Genomic DNA, 24,258 nt, shown 5'->3' on the forward strand with positions numbered 1-24,258 from the left:
GGGGTGTGTGCTGTAGGTAGGGGTGTGGGTGTGGAGGTTTCCCCGGGGATGCCGTGGAGGGTGGGAGGGGGCGTGGGGAGGGGCAGTTCCTGCCGGCCGAGGGCTGTAACGAGGAGCGGAACCTGAAGCAAGGAGCAGCCCAAGTGGACTCGGCGCCTCCCCCCCGTCGGGGTCCGCGGAGGGTCTGGCCGCGGCGAGAGGTGACTGGCCGGAGGTGGCCGGCGCCTCCCTCAGCCTGGCGCAGCGGGATGGATAGGGAGAGCTTCCCTAGGGGCTTGCAACCCCCCACCCCACCCCCCATCCCCACCCCCCATCCCCCATCCCCAGCCTTCTCATCACCCAGCAAAGGCTGTGATGCACCGCGGCTGCCGGGTCCTGGGCTGCGACTCAGGGACCTGGTGCCACCAAGATGTGCCCAGGGGCATAGTCCAGCAGAGGTCTTGTGACCTAAGAAACACCACTGGTCTCACTTTGACCAGAACATTTTTTTCTCCTGAAAGCTGCCTCGGGCCATGGCAGGGAGCCCAGGTTTGGAAGGGGGAGTGAAGTGTGGTGGAATATGCCACCCCCAAATATGCCTTTGATCATAAGGCTTATTTTGAGCTGATTGTTGTGACAAAATACAGACACCGGAGAAGCTCTTGAAAATAGTAGAAATTACTCTTTTGAAAGGGAAACTTAACATTTGTAGAGGAAATATTCATTTGTAAGGGTGTCTCCCTCTCTGTAGTAGGAAGAGAAGCTGACTCTCAGTCACAAGAGACTCTTACCCAATGGAGAGAGCAGTGATTTAAATCTGCCTAAGAAGCTTTACCCTTGTTTACCCTGCTTTTCCAGGTAACCTCCGGTTCAGACCTCACCCCACCACCCCCGCCTTTTGTTCTTTAGCTGAAGATGTTGTTGCGGCGGCTGAGTTAGGCCCCTGGGAGGATTGACTGTTTTTCCTCTTATCTCAAATATATATAGGAGGTACACATGTGAATAAACTTTGGTTTGTATTTCTCATGTTAATCTGTCTTTTATTACAGGGGTGTCAGTCAAGAACTCAGAAGGGTATAGGAAAAATTATTTTTCCGCTCCTACACGGGACACAGCTCCCAGGAGCCTAGAGGCTTCCCCCACCCCCCGCCGTGGGCACTGGGCAGCTACTGCACATGAATAAGCTCTGCAGGCTGTACCCTGGCCTGGCGTCTCAGCTGGGGATTTGGAGAGCATTAGGGTTAGTGGAAATTAAACCCAGGGTGGGAGGCTCAGGCCGGTAGGCTGAGGCCCTGGACAGTGTCCCAGAGCAGGAGGATGAGGAGGTCCTGAGGCTTCTCAGAGCCAGAGTAGGAGAATAGCAAGCCTTAGGAGTCCTTAGGGTCCTGAAACAGGCTGGCGACAAAAGCAGGACTTTGCAGTGCCTAGGAGACCCCCTGCTGGGGAGGGGTGAAGAAGAGCAGAGCCTCCCAGGGCCTCCCATCCGACAATCCCTGCTGTCCTTGTTCTGTACACTTCATCTTTTCCAGGAGCTTCGATTCCCAGGACCAGGCAAACAACCATGAGAAAGATGTGAGAGAACATCTCCCTGGAACGTGACTACTCGAGGGAGTAGCAGGACCTGACACGGAGCAGGGGTTCCAGGGAGCAAGGCTTTGTTACCCTGTAGTCATTTGGAAGAAGGCCTTAGTATCAGGTCTGGGTTGGTTAAAAGTCTAGTTCAGCCACTTAGTAGCCATGTGACCCTAAATGAGCAAATTTCTCTAAGGTTCTAACTGAACCTTAGTTTCATCATCTACAAAGTGGCAACAATAATGATCTCACAGAGTTATGGAGATTCAGAAATCAGGAATGTGGAGTATTTCCGGAACAGAAAGTGCTATTTACTGGCATTCTTTTCCAGGGCCCAGCCCCCCAGGGGATGACTCCAGGCCGCTCACCTTTCTAAAAAAGCAGGCCTCCCTTCTAGGCTCCTATAATTGGCCTGCACTACTGTGATAGTGGTAAGAAGTTACGATATCAGCCAGGCAGTAAGTAATCGGCTGCTGTCTTCCTGTTGACAGCCTCGGGGGAAATGCCTTGGTTCCAAGGAGTGCATCTATTGGATGGCAGACCGTAAGTCTTCGGGGTGAACATGCAGGTGGGTCTCTCCTTTCATCTGGGATCTCACAGCAGAAGGAATGCAGAACTCTAAAAGCAGAAAGAGACTAGGGATGGGTGCCTGTTCCAGCAGAGGTTGGGGCCCAGGGGCTTTGTCTAAGGCTCTGCTGATGCCCTTTGTACCTTTCAGTCATGGGGGTGAGAGGTCATAGGTCAGGGCCCTCCTACATAGGGAGAGGAGAGAAGGCCTGAATGTAGGCTCTGTGTCCACAGCCTCTCCCTGGCCACCCTCAGCCCCCCATCCCTGCTCCAAAGCCTCTCAGTCATCCAGTTCAAATTCCCTTAGGTGAGAAGGGGAGAAGCTTCCCTGGTTCCTGGCACATAAGAACTGCTTAATAAATGTTGGTGGAATTGAATTGCATGTAGGCCATAAGGTTCACGGGAGGGAAGAAGCTTTCTGTGAACTCAGTCCAGAGGCAGGGAGACTGTGGGTGGGCACCACCCCAGGATCCAGTGCCAGGAGCTGGTGGGGGCCCCACCCTTCCAGGTATATCTGGTCATGAAACCTGGCAGCCACCCCAGGTTTCTCCCTGCTCCCACCCCCACCCCCTCCTGTGCACTCTGCCTCCTCCTAAACTCCCAGCAGTCTGCTCTCTTTTCCCTGTCCTCTTCTAGGCATGCCTTAGTTCCGGCCCAGGCTGCTGCAGTGTCATTGTTGACAACCTCACCTGCAGTCCTGCCCTCTCCAACCGATTCCACAGACTGCAGCAAAGTGATTTTGAAAAACCAGAACGATGACTCTTGTCCCTGCTTAAATACCTACCATGGCTTCCCATTGCCCACAGGATAAAGCTTAAATTCTTCAAAATGCTGTGGAAGCCCCTGGAGATCTCCACACCCCTGCATTCCTCTCCAGCTTCATTTCTTACCCCACTACCCTCACTCATCACTCTCGGACTGAACTGTCTACTTGTGGAAAATGCCAAGCATCTTGCAGGGGTTTGTATATGTATGTGCGCCCCTGAAGTGGAAATTAGCATTGTCACACACACACACCCTTTGTTTCTTCCTGCTTAATCTGGTTAATTTGTAGTTTTCCCTTCCAGCCTTGTATTAGACTCTATACTACTGGAAAGCTGGCTCTTACCATTCTGCGCCCCACCCCCACACTGGTACAGGTGCGCCCCCTCTGCTCTCAGCTCCCTGTGCTCCCCAGGCTTTTAGGACAGACACACTGTTACACCAGCCACATTCCTTGATGATTCCAGTCTCTGCTGGCCCTGGAGGGTCAGCCCTTCTTCAGGGTCGGGCTCTGTCTTGTTCGCTGTGGTATCTCCTGGGGCCTGGCCTGGAGCTGGCTGTCACCACCACCGGAGCCTCCCCAGAACCCTCCCCAGAACCGCCTTCCTTCAGCACCTGCTGTGTGCCTTGGCGGAGGGGGGGTGGTGTGGTGAGCTCTCTCCAGGCACAAACCCAGTTGTGGTTAACCCTCTTGTGGCCGAGGAGCACCCAAGGCCCCTTCCCCACTATTTCCTGTCCTTTGCAGGCAGAAAGCTACAGCTGTATTTCCCAGGCTGCCTCCTTCCAGAGTGTGGGTGTCCGCTGTGAGCCGGCACTCGGCCCTCACCTGGGACTCAGAAGGTGGAAGGGAGCCAGAGGCCGCCTTCCTGGGCTTTGGCTGCTCCCTCCTGACACACAGGGTCATGCAGACCTGCGTCTTTTCCTGCACTGGTGTCCTGGGCGCAGTCCCATCCCTGCTCACAGCCCTGTGGCTCCAGATGCCCCCAGCTCCGGAGGCTCCGGGGCAGGGGCAGATCCTCTCAAGCCTCAGCCTACCCTCCTCCCCTCCCCCATCCAGCCACCCTGACCATCCCCCAAGCACCTAAGCCCCTGGGTGAATCACTTTCTGCCCCAAATACCCCAGTGTTCGGATTTCTGCACGGAACTCTGGCTGATACAACCCTTGTTACCCTTCTTTTGCAGATGAGGGGACCGGGGCAGAAGTGACCTTCCCAGAGCCACATGGCCAGGGAGTGCTGGAGCCGGGCTCTGAGGCCAGAGCCATCACACCACCTAGCCTCGGTGGAAATGGGGTGAGGTGTAGCAGGTGCGGGAGGTGGCTGGGTGGGCTCGCAGGCCTAACTGCCATGGCGGGTCCCGAGCAGGTGCTCCGGGTGTCTGCCCCTCCTGAGAAGGCAGCACAAGGGAGGCAGGGTCCTGGGGACTGTCCCAGAGGCCCGGGCTGATCCAGATGGGATGTGTGAGGCAGGGAGGCTGCTAAGAGAGCCAGGCTGCTAAGAGAGACCCTGTTGGTCACCTCCCGTGGTTGGAGCAGATCCGCAGTGTTGGGAGAAACACTTCAGTGATCAGGTCAAAATCAAAAGAGGTGGATGTTATGGTGGAGGTGTTGCCAGGCCCGTGGGGCGGGAGGCTCACTTGGGCGGGACCGCCTTGGTGAACTTAGAATGGTTTGGTCTTGTTGGTGTCCTAGGGTTGAATGGAGCTTGGGAGTCTGACGGACATTGGAGGCTCAGGTTTATACCAGAATTCAGAGGGAGAGTATGGCAGGCACTCAGACTGACTGTTCCTGCCAACATGCTATGTATATCATTTCCTATTAGGCAGCTAAAACTATAGAAGCGGCCAGAGCGTTGTCTGGTGAGGAGAAAAGTAAATCCAAGGAGTTGGCTGGTGCTTCAAGTATTTAAATGAGGCCAGTCTTTGACTGACTACATCTGAGGGCACTGAGCAGGACAGCCAATCTGCCAGTTTCGTCTCCCTGAACAGGTCCTTCTCTGGAGCCCCCATTCATTCATCCTTTCTTTTTATATATTCAACAAATGAGTCCTATCAGATAATAAGCATATTCAGATACTCCCTGCCTCACAGAGCTTAAATTCTAGGGGAGAACACATTTTCCTGAGTTTCCTTGTTGATTATCCCCCTTTCAACATACTGCCTTTCAGCTGGTGAGTACCGTTTTCTTTGCAATGACTTTTTTTTTTTTGAAGATTTATTGATTTATTTGAGAGTGAAAGAGAGAGCACGTGCATGTGTGAGTGGTGGGGGGGCACAGAGGGAAAGAATCTCAAGCAGACTCTCCGCTGAGTGTGGAGCCCGATGCGGGGCTCAATCCCATGACCCTTAGATCATGACCAGAGATGGAACCAAAAGTCAGAAACTTAACCGACTGAGCCACCCGGTCGCCCCTGCAATGACTTTAAATGAGCTAGTTCCCTAAGTAAGACTTGGGGAATGCTTCAGGGTTACCCCTGCCCATAATAAGGACTTCCATTCCCAGAGATTTGAGGGAACTCAGATTCTTCCACAGCCACCCATCTGGCAACAAATGTCCAGCCACAGGTAGGAAGAGGAAGGGGTCTGACTATGGGTGTAGAACAGACACTTCTTCATTGATTTCTCTGAGGCCGCGCAGAGCCTCACAGGGATCTCCTGTGTTTTGCCTTTCATCAAACCTGGGCTTGGGCAACATTGTGAGCAGTTCCCTTGAGTTTCTAACTTTGGCATCTGGACTTTCAGGGCCCTCATCACACTATGTCGTAAGCCTTGATTTCCTTTTATTTCCCACAATAGACTGAGTGCTTCTTGAAAGCAGAGAGCAGGCCTCATTCCTCTATCTTCCTAGCCTAGCCCAGGGCCTGGCACAGTCTGTGTTTAACACCTGCTTGCCAGTTGCTTCTTCCCTGGCCCCAACACAGCTCTCTGGATGCTCTTCTCCAGCAGAAATGTAGCCTTCCCTTTCTCTACCCAGCTCAAATGTCACCTCCTGCAGAAATTTCTCCAGCCCCTAAAATCAAAATGGATAGATGAGTTTGCGTGTTGTTTCCTCTCATCTCAAGCAGCTCACAGCTGGTAGGGTCTAGAAAGGCAAACTGATGAGTGCTGTGCACTATTATGCGAGGAAAAATTGTTAGGTTTTACAAATGGGCAAAGGATTCCTGGGTGTTCTGTCAATGGAAGGCTGTGAGTTTTCTAGGGTTCCGGGCTCTCTGGCTCTATAGGGATCTCCACATCTGTCTGTCTTCTGCTGGGCTATATTACAGCTCTGCGGAGATGGAAGCTAACCTGTAGAGGGCTGAAAGCAGTACAGATGCTCCCTGTCTGGTGTACAGTGCAAGTTGCTCCTGTTGATGGCAGTGCAAATGCATTCTGTCCAGTAGAGAAATCTCCATAAATCCACTTCTCAATTGAAACAGTTGTAAAATCTTACTGCTTCCCCCCTTAATGACTTATATAAACATGTATTTTTATATCTGTACGAGAGTTAAGATTTTACCATTTTTTTTTTAGATTTGAGAGGAGAGAGAGAGAGTGCAAGCTGGGAGAGGAGCAGAGGGAGAAGGAGGAGCAGGCTCCCTGCCCAGCACAGAGCCCTACATGGGGCTCGATCCCACGACCCTGAGATCATGACCTGAGCTGAAACCAAGAGTCAGACACTTTAACTGACTGAGCAACCTAGGCATCCCTGAATTTATTTTATTTTTTTATTTTTAAAAAATATTTTATTTATTTGACAGAGAGAGAGAGAACACAAGAAGGGGGAGCAGCAGGCAGAGGGAGAGGGAGAAGCAAATTCCCCACTGAGCAGGGAGCCCGATGCAGGGCTTGATCCCAGAACCCTGGGATCATGACCTGAGCTGAAGGCAAACGCTTAACCGACTAAGCCACCCAGGCGCCCTGGTGTTCCTGATTTTACCTTTTTTAAAAAAGATTTATTTGCGAGGGCGCCTGGGTGGCTCAGTTGGTTAAGCAACTGCCTTCGGCTCAGGTCATGATCCTGGAGTCCTGGGATCGAGTCCTGCATCGGGCTCCCTGCTCAGCAGGGGGTCTGCTTCTCCCTCTGACCCTCTTCCCTCTCGTGCTCTCTGTCTCTCATTCTCTCTCTCTCTCTCTCAAATAAATAAAAATCTGAAAAAAATAATAAAAAAAATAAGATTTATTTGCGAGAGGGGGGGAAAAAAAACGTGAGCAGGGGGAAGGGCAGAGAGAGGGGGAGAGAATCTCAAGCAGATTCCCTGCTGAGGGCAGAACCTGACCTGGGGCTCAATATCAGGACCCTGAGATCATGACCTGAGCCAAAATCAAGAGTCAGACACTTACAACTGAGCCACCCAGGTGCCCCTATGATTTTACCATTTTGAAAATTATTCTTTGGCAGTGGGAAGAACTATCTAGGACAGAGATAGTGGTAATTCCTACTGAGCATTTATTCAGGTACTATGCTAAGGGTCTTATAGACATGGCCGTATTTAATCCTCGTGGCAACCCTGTAAGGTAAGTTCTCCATTTTATGGTTGTACAAACTGTGGCCTAGAGGTTAAATAACTTGCTTAAGGACTCAGAATTAGTAAGTGGCCTACTTGGAATTTGTACCCAAGGCCTGGGATTTGACACAGATCCATACTCTGTGCTGTACACATAAGGACAATTAAAATGAATTGGGGGTGGGGCGCCTGGGTGGCTCAGTCGGTTGGGCATCTGCCATCGGTTCAGGTCATGATCCCAGAGTTCTGGGATCATGTACTGCACCGTGCTCTCTCCTCGCCAGGGAGCCTGCTTCTCCCTCTCCTCCCTGTTCCTGCTCTCTACTGCTCACTCTCTCTCTCAAATAAATAAATAAAATCTTAAAAACAAAAAAAAAGAACTGGGGAATCAGTAAGGCCTCCTGTAAGAGGAGACATGAACTGAGTTTCAAAGGATGAATAGGAGTTGGTGCAGAGAGAGGAGAGAGGGGTTACCAGACACAAGTGAGCACATAGGAAGGCCGGGAGGTCGGAAACTAGGGCCAGCTTTAGTAACACATTCAGCTGGGCAGGAGAGCAGGGTGCGGCTGCGGACTGGCAGGAGATAAGACTGGAGCAGTACACGGGTGCTGATCGCTGATTGAGAAGGGCACCTGGGGGTCAAGCTGAGATCGGACTTTATCCTCAAGCTATAGAATTTTAAGCAGAGGAGTGACACGGTTAGATGAGTTTTATTATTTTTATCTTTATTGCTTGTATTTGAAATTATAAAAGCAGCTGAGAGACTTGGTCTTTTTAGAGAAATCATTTCGACAGCAGTGTTGAGGTTGGATTGGAGGTGGTGAGAACAGAGGTAGGGAGGCTGTTAAAGGCTAAGCCTGTGGCAGGGAACCAAAGGAGGGAATGAAGGGAGAAACAGGAAAGCAGTTCAGTCTACACATTTGGGCAGCTGATGAGGCACGTGGGGGTAGGAACGGGGAGACGGAAGGAGGGGCTGGGGCAAGAGTGGAAGTTTAGGAACCCTCCCAAGTGCTTGCCTGACCTACTGCAGGCCAGTTCTTGCTCATTCTCATCGTTGGAGAAGCAAGATAGTACTTGGAATTTAAAAGGAGAAGAGTTGTTAATCAAAAGTAAAGCTCTCCTTTGAGAAGCATAGATAAAGAGGGCCTGACAGATAGGCACCCAGGCCCTTCTCTTTTGGTCTCAAAAGGGGGAAAGAAGCAATGAGAAAGGAAAAGAAAGACAAATCACAATGACAAGAACCATTAGAAACCTTCTCTTGATAATTATTGATGTACAGATTGTTAGCACACCAGGTGATTTCTAATCCTAGCCCAGTTCCCCTCCTGGCTTCTTAATGGCTGCTGGCCACTTTCTCTTGGGACCTGGCCAGAGTAAGCTCAGGAAATGCAAACTTTTAATTCTGGAATTAGTAAAGCATATTAGGAAAGGAAATCCACAAGTGAAGAAATCACATTATGAATTCCAAAGCCAAGGAAAAGGATTGTTAAATTAGATTGTGAATTCACTGGGGGCAGGACCATTTTACTCACTTTGGTGCAGGGCCCGAGTGATTGGTCTGGTCATTGTTCCAAGATTACCCAGGATTCGGCCTCTTACACTCTTGGAGGTCTCCAAACTTCCAGCCAGTACCTTCAGCTCTAGCCGCTGAGCTGTCTGCAGTCTTGCTCTGCACTCTTCTGCAGCAGGGGAGATGCCCTGCTCAGATAAGACCCAACTAAAGGGTCAGTATTCTTCATTATACCTACCTCCCCAGGATTTTGCATGAATCAGGTGAACAGCATATACTCAAAAGGCCTTTGAAAACTCTGATTAGCCATACAGATGTTACCAGCCGTTCTTTATTCCTTGTTCTGGCTGATGACTTAATTGACACTATTTTTTAAAAAGATTTATTGGGGCACCTGGGTGGCTCAGTCGTTAAGCGTCTGCCTTAGGCTCAGGTCATGGTCCCAGGGTCCTGGGATCGAGCCCTGCATCAGGCTCCCTGCTCGGCGGGAAGCCCGCTTCTCCCTCTCCCAACTCCTCGTGCTTGTGTTCCCTCTCTTGCTGTCTAATAAATAAATAAAATCTTAAAAAAAATATATAGAAAGATTTATTTGAGAGAGCACACGGGGGAGGGGCAGAGGGAGAGAATCCTTAGCAGACTCCTCGCAGAGCCCATCTCATGACCCTGAGATCACGACCTGAGACAATATCTGACACGCAACTGACTGAGCCACCCAGGCGCCCTGCTATTTAATTTTTAACACTATGAGCTCAATGTAATGCTACTATACACTCCACAGAATGCTGGGTAATTTTACACTAAATCCTCACAATTTTATGTTTATTTTACTAGAGGCTCAGAGAAATTAACTTGCTCAAGAATATACTTTTTGTCCTTTTTATGGTTAAAGAATTCTCCATGTGCTGCCCTGCCCCCCCACAACACTTACTACACAGTCCTTCCCATTAGACTAGAAGCTGTGGGTGCCAGGAACAAAATTTTGTTCAGTTTTCTCTATTCAGCAAATAAGCACATAGATGTTAAAAACACACCAAAATACTGTTTTCCTTATAACCTGATGTTCACTGTCTGTCTTCTGCTCCTGGAATATAGGATACATGGGAAGACCTACTGTGCTTTGCTCATGGTTGGATTCTCAAAGCCTAGAACAATGCTTGGGACGTAGTTAAGAATCCAGTAAATACTTGCTGGTAAATAAATGAGAGCGGTGCAGGCAAGCAAATTCTTTTTGTGACATCAGTGCATTTTTTTCAGATGCTGATTCCAGTAAGATAATGTTTAAGACTGCAACACTGTGATGTGGGTAAGTGCTGAATGCTCTGGCTTTCTGAGTTAAACATTCACTTGCAGCGAAATGATGATCTGAGGGGGAACCACAGTAATGCTGTCCCCAGGAGCACGATCTCCAGGGAGGGGGCACCGCAGGCTGACACAGGTGGCCCATGGAGTCATGCTCCACAGTTCTGGTCCAGACCAGCAAAATCATGACTTGAGACCACTGTGCTCTTGAGTTCCATGTCTCATCCTCCACCCTTTCACCACATGCAATTCTCGAAGAAGCAGGAAAAAATAACCTGCTTGTAAATAATCATCAGCTTCATTTTCTTAGGAGTCATGTTTCTTGCCAGACCCTTAACTGTACTATTTTTTTCCTGTGTAAACCAGTATTACGTGCTACATTAAGTATTTTTAGTGTAAAAGTTACCATCACATTAAGAAAATTTAGAATGTGGAAAAATATAGAAAAAGTCACCTCTAATTTTACCAGTCACAAAATAAGCCTATTTGTATATGTTCTTTCCCCTGCCGTGCATGTGTATGTGTATATATACATATGAACTTGCATCTTGGTAGTTTTTTTTTTTTTTATATAAAGATTTTATTTATTTGTCAGAGACAGCGAGAGCATAAGCAGGGGGAGTGGCAGGCAGAGGAAGCAGGCTCCCCGCGGAGCAGGGAGCCTGATGCAGGGCTCAATCCCAGGACCCTGGGATCGTGACCTGAGCCGAAGGCAGACGCTTAACCAACTGAGCCACCCAGGTGCCCCTTGTGTTTTGCCTTTCTGTTTAACATCGTGCCATGTTTATACCACAAGGATATAATAACCATTCATTTAAAATAATTACTGATATACACTTTAAGATTAAAGACAGACATTTTTCTTCTGTCAGTTCCAAATCTGGAATTCTTAGAAAGATGTGAACTCATGGCACTTGACACACATCATGAAATTGCTGTCAGTATGTTAAATACCAATTTATTCGGCCACTAAGTGGTAATTTATAATTTAAATCATGTTATCACTACATTATCAACGTAGTACAAAAAAATTAAGACCTCATCAAGTCTTCAATTTGCATTTAAGAACACTGCTGAGACAGACAACTTTAATCATGACTGGTTACTAGTTATATTTCTTCTTTTAGAATCATCACAAATATTGAGAGGAAATGTTTATCTGCCGCTAGTTGGGCCTCTCTTCCTTGAAGATGGTGTACTATTAGAGCATCAGGAGCAAGGGTTTTGGGACTCATATCCCTCTTGTGAGCAAGAGCTGGGCATGTATGCCCCAACCTCATCAATTGTTCATTTCATCCATTCATTTACCAAAGAAAGACCATTACATTTATAAGAATAAAAGGAGGATCTGATCAAAAGGAGAATGTGATAATTTAGCTAATATTCTTTATTTTTTATTTTTCAAGTAGGCTCTACACCCAACATGGGGCTTGAACTCAAACCCTGAGATGGAGAGTTGCATGCTCTTTTGACTGAACCAGCCAGGTTCAGTCAAATTTGGGAATTTGCTAATATTTATTTAGCTAATATTATTTAGCTAATATTATCAAATTTAGCTAAATATTATCTTTAAAAGTCACTTCCAAACTATCCTAAGTAATGATCCATCTTGGGAATTAGAAGAGCAATTTTTTCCCCAAGTATTAATTTTCTTTGATTTTTTTTTATAGTCAGGTATTTACATTCGTGAAGCCCTTATTTAACATAAGCTGTCACATATCAACTAACCTTCCTGATAACCCTGGGGGGGTGGGGGGTGGTACTAATTAACACCTTACAGAAGAAAAAACCCTGATGCTTATGGAGCTCGGTAACCTGGTTGAGGGCACACAGCCTCAATTTGAATTCAGGTAGCTTATGTGGTTAAGCGAGCAGCAGGCTGCAATCCCACGGCTGGCTATCCCGGTCTCCTCTAGGCAAGTGAGGGTCAAAGTTAGCAAAACGAAGTAAATCAGTGCTGTTCAACTCAAGAAGATAATCTACACATACACATGGGTACTTTTCCCAATCACTGTCATTTGAATGATTTTGTCACTATGGCCCAGACTGGATGAGGGGAAAAAGGGGAGACTGAATCTAAAATGCTAAAGCTAGAACACATTTCAGAAGTGATGTACTTGAAACCCTCTAAATGCTTCTACCCTCTGAAGTAACTTGGCTTAATTGCTCAAATCTGGGCAAGCCAAGCAAGCCTGGACTGTCGCTTCCTGTCAAGAACTGAAAGAATTTTCATATTGACACAAGTCTGTCATTAACCTCTTTCTTCATGTCTTCTAGGCAAATGCCTGCCTGACCTGATTATTAAGACAAGCCATGTTGCAAAGGTGGAAATTTACTGTTCACCTCCCTCATCTTTCCAAGCAAAACAGGGAGGGGGGGTGCACACCTGATTATTAGGTTTGTTATACTGTGAACCATTTTCTAGGTAAAACCCAGACATTTAGGTTTTTCATACAAACCAATACCCAGTTTATCATTCTGAAATTCAATACAGTCAAACACTGGTACAAAAATATTAAATGGCTTTTAACAAATTTTTTTCCTTTTTAAAATACAGGATTAATATTGACATATGTATCTATGATACAAACAAACTAAATTCAGACAACCCAAGAATTCAGAGGATTAGTCATCTGCGTGATTAAATCAGGGATAAAACACCTCTGAATTTTCCATAATTTGTTTTTACCATCATGCTTTCCTGAATATTTTGTAGAAATTACTTATTTATAAGATAATTTAAATTCTCAACAGACTGGAGTATAGCACACTAATTAATACAGTCTTGTCACCATGATCTTCTGCCATCGACCAACGTACCAGTTTCTTAATTTTCCAGCTTTGGCTGGGGACCCTTTTCAGAGTATGCTCTTAAACAAGACTTTTTAGGCCCTACAACTACCTAAGAGCTGTATATGTTCTCTCTGTGACTTATGGAAGGTGTGGGACAGAAAACAAAGATAGGCAGGTGCTCTTTGCGTACGTTTGTTTCCAAAGCAGCCACTGAAACTGTGTGAATTGGAAGAAAACAGTCCTCACATGGAGTAAAGGACAATAGACTGGATCAGAAAGCTCAGCTGCTTCCCGGTGTTGAACACAACCTACAACACAAGGAGAATTCACTGACTGATAACAAGTAACAGATGGCACAGAGTAGGCCTATACTGGGTTTTGGTGTTGGCTGTTACCAAAACTAATCTTAAATAAATACTTTAATGCTGCCTCTTCAGGGGGAAAAAGTCAGGGTTGCACTGGGCAATAAAAGGTTTAATTCCAGCTTTGAAACAGTTTTTAACCCTTCACTAACAAGATTCAACTACTGAACAAAGACTAAGCAGGGTGTTAGGTATGGACGTAGCTCAACAACTGGGATGGAGTGATGGGGGTTCAGGACAAGGCTGCCCCAAAATGTGCCACTTTGGCATGTGGAGTATTTGAGCTGAAGGCAGCCAATGCCTAACAGACTTAAGAGCTTTTTACCTCACCTGTAATTGCCTAAAAGAATTCAGATAGGGAGCCTGTACCAGGAAGAGTGGTATTACCTTTTTGTTTTTTAAACTCAAGACTTCTCTGCATGGCATGGTTTACCAAACAAACATTTGCTCTTTCCATCTTCTTGTAAATTGTCTTTATTCCTTTTGAAGCCGCAGACCCTACCCACCCCTCCTTAGCTTTGGATGGCTTGTAAGTCTTAGTTGCCTGATTGTTTTTGACCCTCTCATGTCTATGTGAAGTTCCCGTTATGTATGAAATTAAATTTTTCTCCTATCTTATCTGTCTTATGTCAATTTAATTATTAGGCCATCCAAAGAACCTAGAAAGAAGGGTAAGGTTTTCCTCCCTTACAGGAGAAAATAATCCTGTACTACTACTCCTCCACCCTACCCCTTCCCATTTCCTTTACTTATATTACCTCATGGACAGTGATCCTCATTTTTATGGACAGGGAAAAGAGGCACAAAGAGATTATGGACTTGGGTCGATGGAAAACAGCAGAGTCCCAACTGGAGCAAAGCCTGCCAACAATCACAGCAGGCTTCTCCCCTCAAATTCCTTCTCCATCTGCCATGACACTCAGGCATTGAAAGGGAATTTTCATTGTGTTCTTAAGGTTAACTGCTTTGGATGCTTTCAGAGAGGTAATTTCAAAATTCCCCTCTTCCTTGCCTTTAAGAAAAGGAGGAAAGAAGAAAAGTAAAAATAAGCCATATACACAGCTCCCACAGCACATAAGCTGAATGATTTAATATTAGCAAGGGCCAAATTGGATCTTGATAATGAAAATGAAGACACAGTAATATTTTCTCAAGAAAATAAACATTTGGAGGGAGAAGCATTTCTTAAAAAAAAGGAAAAAAGAAGTTTATTTGGAAAAGCCAGCCTCTTACACAAAAGGTTTTGTACCTATACTTCACTGTGTCAATTACAATGATATTTTTAAATGCACTGAATATAATTTATTGAGTGTCTATCATTATCTTCTTGTGCATTTTAGAAGATATTAGGTTAAAAAATATTTACAGATTTCATTCTGGTCCGTCCTCCCTATCCTCATACTAAACTCATTTCTCTACTTTTCAAGTAAGTAAAAAGGGTCACAATACTTTAGTTTTATGTGGAGTAGTAAGAATGTGTCCAATAATTATAAGCAAAACATAATTTTTTTCAGGCCTCCTCAGAAAAAGAAAAGGGAGCACCTTCCCTCCCAATCTTATTCTTACTGGTTTGCCTGGGGCCAAATTACTCTGGCTTTCTTTAATTAGCAAACATTTAAAAAAAAAAAAGAACAAACAAGCACACAAAGATTGAGTATCTCACACACAGCTCTAAGCTAGACACAGATATAAATGGAACCACTATGAATCAATGGGGGAAAATTCCAGGAAAATCAACAACAAAAAAATTCTAAGTCTCACAGTTTAACTGAGGTTTTGGTAAAACTGAAGCTGAATTCAGCTGATGTTTGAAATATCTGTCTACATTTAATTAGATGTGTTGTATTTACTAAGGAGGTACAAATATATACTTTTGCATATTTTAAAATTAACTTTTATAGTGAAAAATACTAAGTAATTTCAAAGGGGGCAATGGTCTATAACCACTCAACCTTTGTCTTTGAAAAGGGAAAATAGTAATTTAATAATTTTATAATTTTATAATGAAATAATTCTCAAGCACTAATAATATTAGCATCCCAAGAAAAGATTCCAGAGGGGTGCTGATGAGTACAATGTGTCTAGAACGGCCAAGATGTTTCCAAAGTTTTATGCCTTAAATTTCCTAAATATATAGCTATCAGGCACTATGCTAGGCAACTACTGATGCAAGGAAAATATTTTAGTCAGGATTTTATAAAATCCCAACTTCCAACCAATATTTCTATTCATAAATCTTCCAGTGGTGATGTCTGACAGTATATTACAAATAACAATGAAGCAAGATTAATTTTAAATTTTAGATTTGTCAGAAACAAGTTAGTTGTTATTTTTCCTTATAACATAACACTTAAAATAGATGAATTCAGCAGAATGGTTTAAAAAGTTAAGGCTCCCTAAAGAGTTCTAAAGACTAAAACTTAAGGCACATATTAAAATCTTCTGGACACTGTTAAAAGCTAGGATTTAAACAAACAAACAAAAAAAACCCCACACTACGTCCTTCTCTCATTCTTTGCCAACCACTCCCTCCCCAAAGGTATGGCATTTTTAATTCAGGCTGCTGGTAAGGAGTGAAAACAGAACTTCCATCACTGAACACCTGGTACAATTCCCACACACATGTCCACTGTTGGCATTGAGCACCACTGCTGGATTACAGGCCAGTAGATATTTTCAAGGATCTTGGGTCACAGATGCTTCACTGACCCTTGGGCCCCAAAGGTTTAGACTGGACTCTCCTCCTCTTTGGGACTTCCTTCTGTGTCTTTCTGCTCTGCAGATTCTGCTGCATATTCTCTTGGCTTCTCAGCAGCATCCACACTGGTCTCCTCCTCTTTACTTTCCTTTTTCTGCTGATTCTCTGCTTTCTGCTCTTTTGCCACAAGTTGATAATTGATGCCCATGCCAATGAAGAGATAGATGCCTGCTATAATGAGGATCACACCACATGCCCAGTAGGTGTATTTGTAGTCTCCATAGATGTCATTCAGACGACCTAAAGATATCCAAAACAAAGTTATGTGGACAAAAGTAAACAAGTATACCTTCCCCAAAGAGAGCTGAAGGATCCACTCAGAAAGAAGATGTCAACCAATCCTCAGAGAGCCCACAAATGACCGTTTCATCTAAAAAGGAACTGCTAACAATGATCTCATCTTTTATGATGTCACATTTGGTTTTAGATGGCCTTACCTATCCTGTTACTTTTGCACCTTGAAAGTAATGAAATCTTGGCCAGTTGGAATGGGGAAAGACCCAGAGATCACCTAGAATCAAGTCTCTCCCTTCACAATGGAAAAATTTGTTGCTCAAAGGAGATGTAGGAGTCTTGCCCCAGGCCCCAGAGCTAATTGCAGTCTCCCACCAACGCTCTTTTGCTGACATCAGCATTCCCAAAAAGCAGCCCTGGGGACAAGTTACAGAATTAACTAATAGCAACACCTTTCCACCATCCTAAGTGCTTAGCCCTCACGACAGGCAGCATCTGTCATCACGCTCACTGTGTACAAAGTCAGACTTAAGAAATGGCACATCCTAGGCTCCTCCAGTGAAGAGTCACCACGTGCATTAGCATATTAAAGGTTTTGCAAGGTCCTCTAGTAGAGCAATCTATCAAACTTGGTGTTCCCCAAATTTTTTTGACCATGAAATCCTCACGATAGAATTTATTAGCATCTCATCAAATTGGCATGTTAAGGAATAAACTCTGGAAAACCCTACTCTGTACCTCGGAGAAGGACTGAATATAACCAATTCAAACAGGATTCCATGTGCTTTTGTAACTCAGGGCATTGGCCATCCAGCCAAACTTACTGAGCCTACGCATGCACCAGGCACTGGGCTACTGGCCGTGAGGATAAGGGAGAGCAGAGGAGAAAACCTCCACAGTTCAGTGGACAAGAGAAATGTTAATCAAATAATTACACAAACCTGACAAGGAGGGTTTGCAAGCAGAAAATAGGGGGTTGGCAGCAGCAAGCAGGGTCAGGAGGCTTCTCTCAAAGTGTAAATGAAGCAGAGACCTAGAGGGGGATCGGAGTTATCCAGGAGGAGGGCATGGGAGAAAGCTGTGGCCAGGGAACAGCAAGTGCAAAGGCAGGTGAGAGGAAGCGGGGTGTGAGAGGGAAGGAAGAAGGGCGGGGCTGCTGGAGCAGAGAGAACAAAAGGTGAGTGACAGGAAATGAGGCTGGAGACATTGGTGGCCAGGCTGGGGGGCGCCTCGTAGGCCACATTAGGGAATCTGATCTCCACCCTGAGAACAATGGGAAGCAACTGGAAAGATCTAATCAGCTGGGCTATCAGGTTTGTATTTGCACAGATAAATTTTGCCTGCAGAGTAGAAAACAGATTGAAGTCCTGATAGAATGGAAATGGGTAGACCAGCCAGGAGGCTCATGGAGTAGCCCAGATGGGAGACAGGAGCTGTGGACAGGGTGGTGGTGTGATGGAAAAGTGGACCAATTAGAAAGAGATTTAGGAGATGAAAACTGACAAGACTTGGCAATCACTGGATATGGGGAGGAAGAGAACAATATCAAAAGATAGCTGTAGGACTTCTTTAATGTATCCTCACTCACTAGCCAAATCATACTTCTAAGACGTATACATCTAAAGGGAGGGCCAGGGCGCCTGGGTGGCTCAGTTGGTTAAGCAACTGCCTTCGGCTCAGGTCATGATCCTGGAGTCCCGGGATCGAGTCCTGCATCGGGCTCCCTGCTCAGCAGGGAGTCTGCTTCTCCCTCTGACCCAACCCCTTCTCATGCTCTCTCTCTCTCTCTCATCCTCTCAAATAAATAAATAAAATTAAAAAATAAAATAAAATAAAAGGAGGGCCAAATTATATTTTCACTAATGTTATCTAATGAGGTATTAATTTAAAAAATGAAGTATTTAATAACCTTAGGAAACAGTTCCCAAATTATATACTCACTTACTAGCCATGTGATATAAGGCAAATTATTTAACCTTTCAAAGTTTCTATTTCTTATGAAGTAGGAACTCTAACAGTCCTATTTCATAGGCTTGTGAGATATAAGAGGATATAGAAAATGGTTAGAACAGTCCCTGGTAAACCATGAGCTTACATGGTAGCTATTATCAGCGATGGAGTTGGATTTTACATGTTTTTCTACAACAAGCACATAAGGTTTTTTGTTGTTGTTTTTGTTTAATTTTTTTATTATTATGTTATGTTAATCACCATAGTTTTTGATGTAGTGTTCCATGATTCATTGTTTGCATGTAACACCACAGAAGCAAGTAAGTTTTTTGAAGAGAAAACATAATTCAAAAAAAGAATGCCATTCGTAAAAATATTTGATTCACCTTTCAGGTTGTTGGTTCAGTGTAATCAATTCTGTAAGAATCTGAGCAATTATGCTGTGCCAAACATTGTGCCAACACTGAGGCTACAGAAATGAGAAATACTTTCTGCCACCAAGCAGCTTACTAATCTTGGCTTTCTATCACCTTTTCCATCTTTAGTGCCTGTTTCATGTTAACAGAACCAAAGAGGTAGTAAGGCATACTATACCTAAAAGCGGTGGCCCCAGGAGGACTGGACAGCATTCCACAATGGTCACCAATCCCACGGCGCTGGAGAACCTCTGGGGTCCAACGAGGTCCATCAGTGTTTCAAACAACACTGAGCTGAGCCACCCAAATGCAAATCCAAAGAATCCCGCATAGACACAGAACCCAATGTAGCTGGAGGATAAAGGTGCTAGCAGATGACACACTCCATTTGCAACAATAGAAGCTGCAAAAAAATACTGAACTCGAGGTCTTATCCACTTGGTGTTGGCTACAAGTCCCATAGAAGGTCTGGCTACCATGTCAACAAAAGCCAGAATGGAAAGAAGGAAGGCAGACTTCTCACTAGAGTAATGTTGACTCTTGCCATAATTACTAAGAAAGACCAAAGGGGTAAACAGTCCAAAAAACATGAGCACGTTTCCGGACAGGTATAGCAAAAAGCCTCTGTGTGTGAACAGAGATAAGTCCAGGAATTTATTAATTGTTTGGAAGACCGATCGTTTCTCTTCTTTGCGGTTTCCTCCAATAAGATCTATATTTGCATCACCTGCTCCCTTTTTCTCGTCAGATTTTCCAGGTTGCTGAAGGGATTCTTTAGACCTATCTTTCCCTGCACTTGTTGGTGGGGGCCCTATTGGACGCATCAGGGCTCCAGCTACACAGCAGTTTAGTAGGAGGCCCCCAAGAATTAGGAAGCTCCCTCTCCAGCCAAAGATACCAAAGAAAGCCTGATTGAGGGGGGCCAGAGTGGAGAGGAACACAGGGCTGCCTGCCATGGCCAGTCCATTTGCCAAAGGTCGCCTCTTGTAGAAATACTTGCCAATCATGGTCAGAGCAGGATTCAAGTTGAAGGCAAGCCCAAGACCTGGGGAAGAGGGAGAAAAACAACCACATAAATGTCAGAAACATATTTGGAATTACATAACCAGACAAAGAAATTAAAATGAGAAGTATAAATAATACAAAGGAGATAAAAATCCTCACCACTACAGGACATACTGTATAGTGGTTTAAAGTATGGGATCTAGAACCAGACTACGTGGGTTCAAACCTCAGCATCACTATTTACTGGCTGGTAATATCAGACACATGTGTTTCCTCATATGTAAGAGGGGCACACAGCACTACCGTGAGTAAAACACTTAGAAGAGTGCCTGGCATGTAGTAAGCACTCAATAAATGTTATTTTTATTATTGTTGCTTATATTATTTGTCTAGTCTTAACAGAATCACCCGAGGAGTCACTGTAACAATAGAAGATCATTAAGTAGATAGTTACAATTAGAGACAAAATTTTACAACAGAAAATGCAATACAAAATTATTCCTTTTACAATCGCTCCAAAAAGTAAAAAAATGTGCAATTTAGAATCGCTATAATTGTGTAACTTTCCTAAAGGGTTAGAGAATTAAAAAACCACAAACACACACACACACACACACACACACACACACACACACACACACACACACACACAAACAGTTTTTGGATAATAAAACACAGCATTATCATCAGTACCCCGTAAATGAATGCATTTATTTAATGTGATTCCAATGAAATGTAAGTGCATTTCATTTTGGAATAGGTAAAATGACTCTAAAACATAGAATGCATGGGAGTCAACCAGAAAATTTTTGGGTGGTACTGGAGGAGTGGGACAAACATTAACAGATACTTAAATGGACTTTCAAAAGCTACAATCACTACAACAGTGTGGCTCTGACTCAGTATAGGTAAACACTTATCAGTGAAAGTGGACAGAAAGTCCACGAATATACCTGATTTTGTTACATATATGATTTAATGTAAAATGATTTAACATAGATATGTGATTTAATGTAAAAGTGAAATTTTAAATTACTGTAGAATTGTTCAATAAACAGTGCTGTAAAAGTAAATATTCAAATAACTTCTAGATGCTCTCCCTGGCCCCCACTTGCTCCAACTCCCTACTATTTATGTTTAAGTGATTCACAGAGGCTTAAACCAATACATCAGGGCTGATCACTCCCCCTTTTCAAGCCTGCTAATGGCTTCCCATCCATAACCTTTATGTTGGCCCTTACCTCTCTTCCTCATCTCATACCAGACCATTCTCACCTGTGCCAATAAGCACACTGTTGACCTGGGGCTTAGGTTCCCCTAAATTTTCAACAAAGCTTGTTCCCTGTTGCTACTCAAATCTCTTGGTTAAGGTCATCTCTTGAGAGTGACCTACCTTTGTAGACTACCCAGTCCTTCCCTGTCAGAACATTTTATTTTGAGGCTTTGTATAGCATTATCACTACCTGGTATTTTTCCTATTTCTTCATACATTTGCGAGTAGTATTATCTGTTTCCTCCCATTAAAGAGTATGATTTAGCCCTAGTTGTTGCTCTATTCCCAACAAAATCTAGAACATTGCTTGACATATACATGGTTGTTAATAAATATTTGAGGAACTAAAAGAGCAAATGAACAAACTGACTAACCATGTGGGAACAAACAGAGTTTCATATTTCTTTCTTCTCATTTTATGTAAAATGTTTTCTTCCATTCAGAAATTTAAAATGTAAGAGAACATATGTTTAAGAGAATATAATAAATGGAAAGACATTCCATGCTCATGGAATGGAAGAACAAGTATTGTTAAAATAGCCATACTACTCAAAGCAATCTTTGGATCAAAGATTGGATCCAATCTTGATCCAACCAAAGATGGATCAAAGCAGATTAAATGCAATCCTTATCAAATTACCAACAGCATTTTTCATAGAACTAGAACAAATAACCCTAAAATTTGTATGAAATTACAAAAGACGCCCAAATAGCCAAAGCAATCTTGAAAAAAAAGGGAACAAAGCTGGAGGTATCAAGATTCCAGATTTCAAGTATATTACAAAACTGTAGTAATCAAAACAGGATGATACAAGCACAAAAATAGGCACATAGATCAATGGAACAGAATAGAAAGCCCAGAAATATACCCACGATTATATGGTCAATTAATCTTTGACAAAGGAGGCAAGAATATGCTATGGGAAGAAGACAGTATCCTTAACAAATGGTGGTGGGAAAACTGGACAGCTACATGCAAAAGAATGACACTGGACCACTATCTTACACCATATACAGTCATAAACTCAAAATGGATTAAGGACCTAAATGTGAGACCTGAAACAGAGGCAGTAATTTCTCTGACATCAGCTGTAACATCTTTCTAGATATGTCTCCTGAAGCAAGGGAATCAAAAGTAAATATAAACTCTTGGGACTGCATCAAAACAAAAACCTCCAGCACAGCAAAGGAAACAATCAACGAAACAAAAAGACAACATACTGAATGGGAACAGATATTTGAAAATGACATATCTGATAAAGGGCTAGTAGCCAAAATATATAAAGAACTTACAACCTATACACATACACACACACAAAACAAATAATCCAGTTGAAAAATGGGCAGAAGACATTATAGATATTTCCCCAAAGAAGGCATACAGATGGCCAACAGACACATGAAAAGATGCTCAACATCACTCATCACCAGGGAAATGCAAATTAAAACTACAATGAGATATCACCTCACACTTGTCAGAATGGCTAAAATCAAAAGCTCAAGAAACAACAAATGTTGGGGAGGATGCAGAGAAAAAGGAACACTTGTGCACTGTTGGTGGGAATGCAAGCTGGTGTAGCTACTGTGGAAGACAGTATGGAGGTTCCTCAAAAAACTAAAAACAGGACTACCATATGATCCAGTAATGCCACTACTGGATATTTGCCCAAAGAAGACAAAAACACCAATTCGAAGGGATATATGCACCCTGATGTTTACTGCAGCATTACTTACAAAAGCCAAATTATGGAAGCAACCCAAGTGTCCATTGATTGGTGAATGGATAAAGATGTGATGTGTGTGTGTGTGTGTAAAGGAATATTATTTTTGTTAAGGATTTATTTATTTGAGAGAGAGAGAGTGCACACATCCATGCATGGGAGTGGGGGGGGGGGGAGGGGGCAGAGGGACAGGAAGAGAATCTCAAAAACACTGCCCACTGAAAACAGCCTGAGACAGGGCTCAATCCCAGGACCCTGAATGATGGCCCGAGCTGAAACCAAGAGTCAGATGCTCAACCGCTCAATGGACTGAAGCCACTCAGGTGCCCCTATACAATGAAATATTATTTAGCCATAAAAAGAATGAAATCCTGCCATGTACAACAACATGGATGGATCTAGAGAGTATAATGTTATGTTAAATAAGCCAAAGAATACAAATAGCATATGATTTCACTCATGTGTGGAATTTAAGGAACAAAACAAATGAACCAAGGGGCAGGGGGGAGACAAACCAAAAACAAACAAAACACAACAACAAAACCCCAGACTCTTAACTATAGAGAACAAGGGGAGAGGGGGGTGGGGGGATGGGTAAAATAGGTGAAGGAGATTAAGAATACATTTATCTTGGGGCGCCTGGGTGGCTCAGTCATTAAGTGTCTACCTTCGGCTCAGGTCATGATCCCAGGGTCCTGGGATCGAGCCCTGCATCGGGCTCCCTGCTCAGTGGGAAGCCTGCTTCCCCCTCTCCCACTCCCCCTGCTTGTGTTCCCTCTCTTGCTGTATCTATCTCTGTCAAATGAATAAATAAAATCTTTAAAAAAAAAAAGAATACATTTATCTTGATGAGCACTGAGTAATATATGGAATTGTTGGAGCACTAGATTGTATACCTGAAACTATTATAACACTATGCTAACTACCCTGGAATTAAAACACAGTTTTAAAAAAGTAGGCAAATATATTCATAATCTTAGAGTGTAGAACTTTGTAATAATGATATACAAGACAAAAATCATGAAGTATTGAGAGTTTTGAATACCTGAAATTGTAGATGAAGAGGGAAAAAACTGGAAGACTAAATTAAAAAATTTTCTTCCAAACAAAATTCAACAGAAAAAATTAACTGGGGACAGATATTTGGGGGGAGGGGGAATGGGAAGTTACTGTTTAATGGGGACAGGGTTTCATTCTGTAAGATGAAACAGTTCTGAAAATGGATGGTGGAAATGGTTGCATAAGAATGTGAACATACTTAATACCACTGAACTGAATACTTAAAAGATGTTAGGAATGTAAATTTTATGTGATATGTATTTTACCATAATTAAATGTAAAAAAATTTTTGGAAAAATAACTGTCTTTTTTTTTTTAAGATTTTATTTATTTATTTTGAGAGAGAGGGAGTGTGAGAGAGAGAGCATGAGCAGGGGGGAGGGGCAGGGGGAGAGGGAGAAGCAGACTCCCTGCTAAGCAGGGAGCCCAACATGGGGCTCAATCCCAGGACCCTCGGATCATGACCCGAGCCGAAGACAGACACAACCGACTGAGCCACCCAGGCACCCCAAAA

The 24,258-nt window shown here is 43.9% G+C and overlaps 1 protein-coding gene and 1 long non-coding RNA gene across 6 annotated transcripts in view; one reads left to right on the forward strand and one right to left on the reverse strand.

Moving 5' to 3' along the window:
* Positions 1-112: 112 nt before the first annotated feature.
* On the forward strand, positions 113-18,946 carry LOC113920311. 3 transcript variants are annotated; one of them, XR_003519283.2, is made up of 5 exons: positions 113-2,119; positions 2,755-3,078; positions 4,063-4,172; positions 10,129-10,177; positions 18,816-18,946. It is a non-coding gene; the product is annotated as an uncharacterized LOC113920311 (long non-coding RNA). The 3 variants fall into 3 exon arrangements; XR_003519282.2 differs by lacking the exon at positions 18,816-18,946 and having other exon boundaries at positions 10,129-10,795; XR_003519285.2 differs by lacking the exons at positions 2,755-3,078; positions 18,816-18,946 and having other exon boundaries at positions 10,129-10,795.
* SLC16A1 (solute carrier family 16 member 1) overlaps positions 11,116-24,258 on the reverse strand; it is a 58,153-nt gene continuing 45,010 nt past the window's right edge. For all 3 annotated transcript variants that reach the window (XM_027590591.2, XM_027590466.2, XM_027590530.2), the window contains 2 exons: positions 18,865-19,731; positions 11,116-16,326 (listed from right to left, as the gene is read on the reverse strand). In XM_027590591.2, the coding sequence (XP_027446392.1) occupies positions 16,055-16,326; positions 18,865-19,731 (1,139 nt within the window). In that variant the 3' untranslated portion in view covers positions 11,116-16,054. The remainder of the gene's footprint in view (positions 16,327-18,864; positions 19,732-24,258) is intronic.

The sequence above is a fragment of the Zalophus californianus genome, chromosome 4 (assembly GCF_009762305.2).
Source record: "Zalophus californianus isolate mZalCal1 chromosome 4, mZalCal1.pri.v2, whole genome shotgun sequence".
NCBI classification, from domain to species: domain Eukaryota; kingdom Metazoa; phylum Chordata; class Mammalia; order Carnivora; family Otariidae; genus Zalophus; species Zalophus californianus.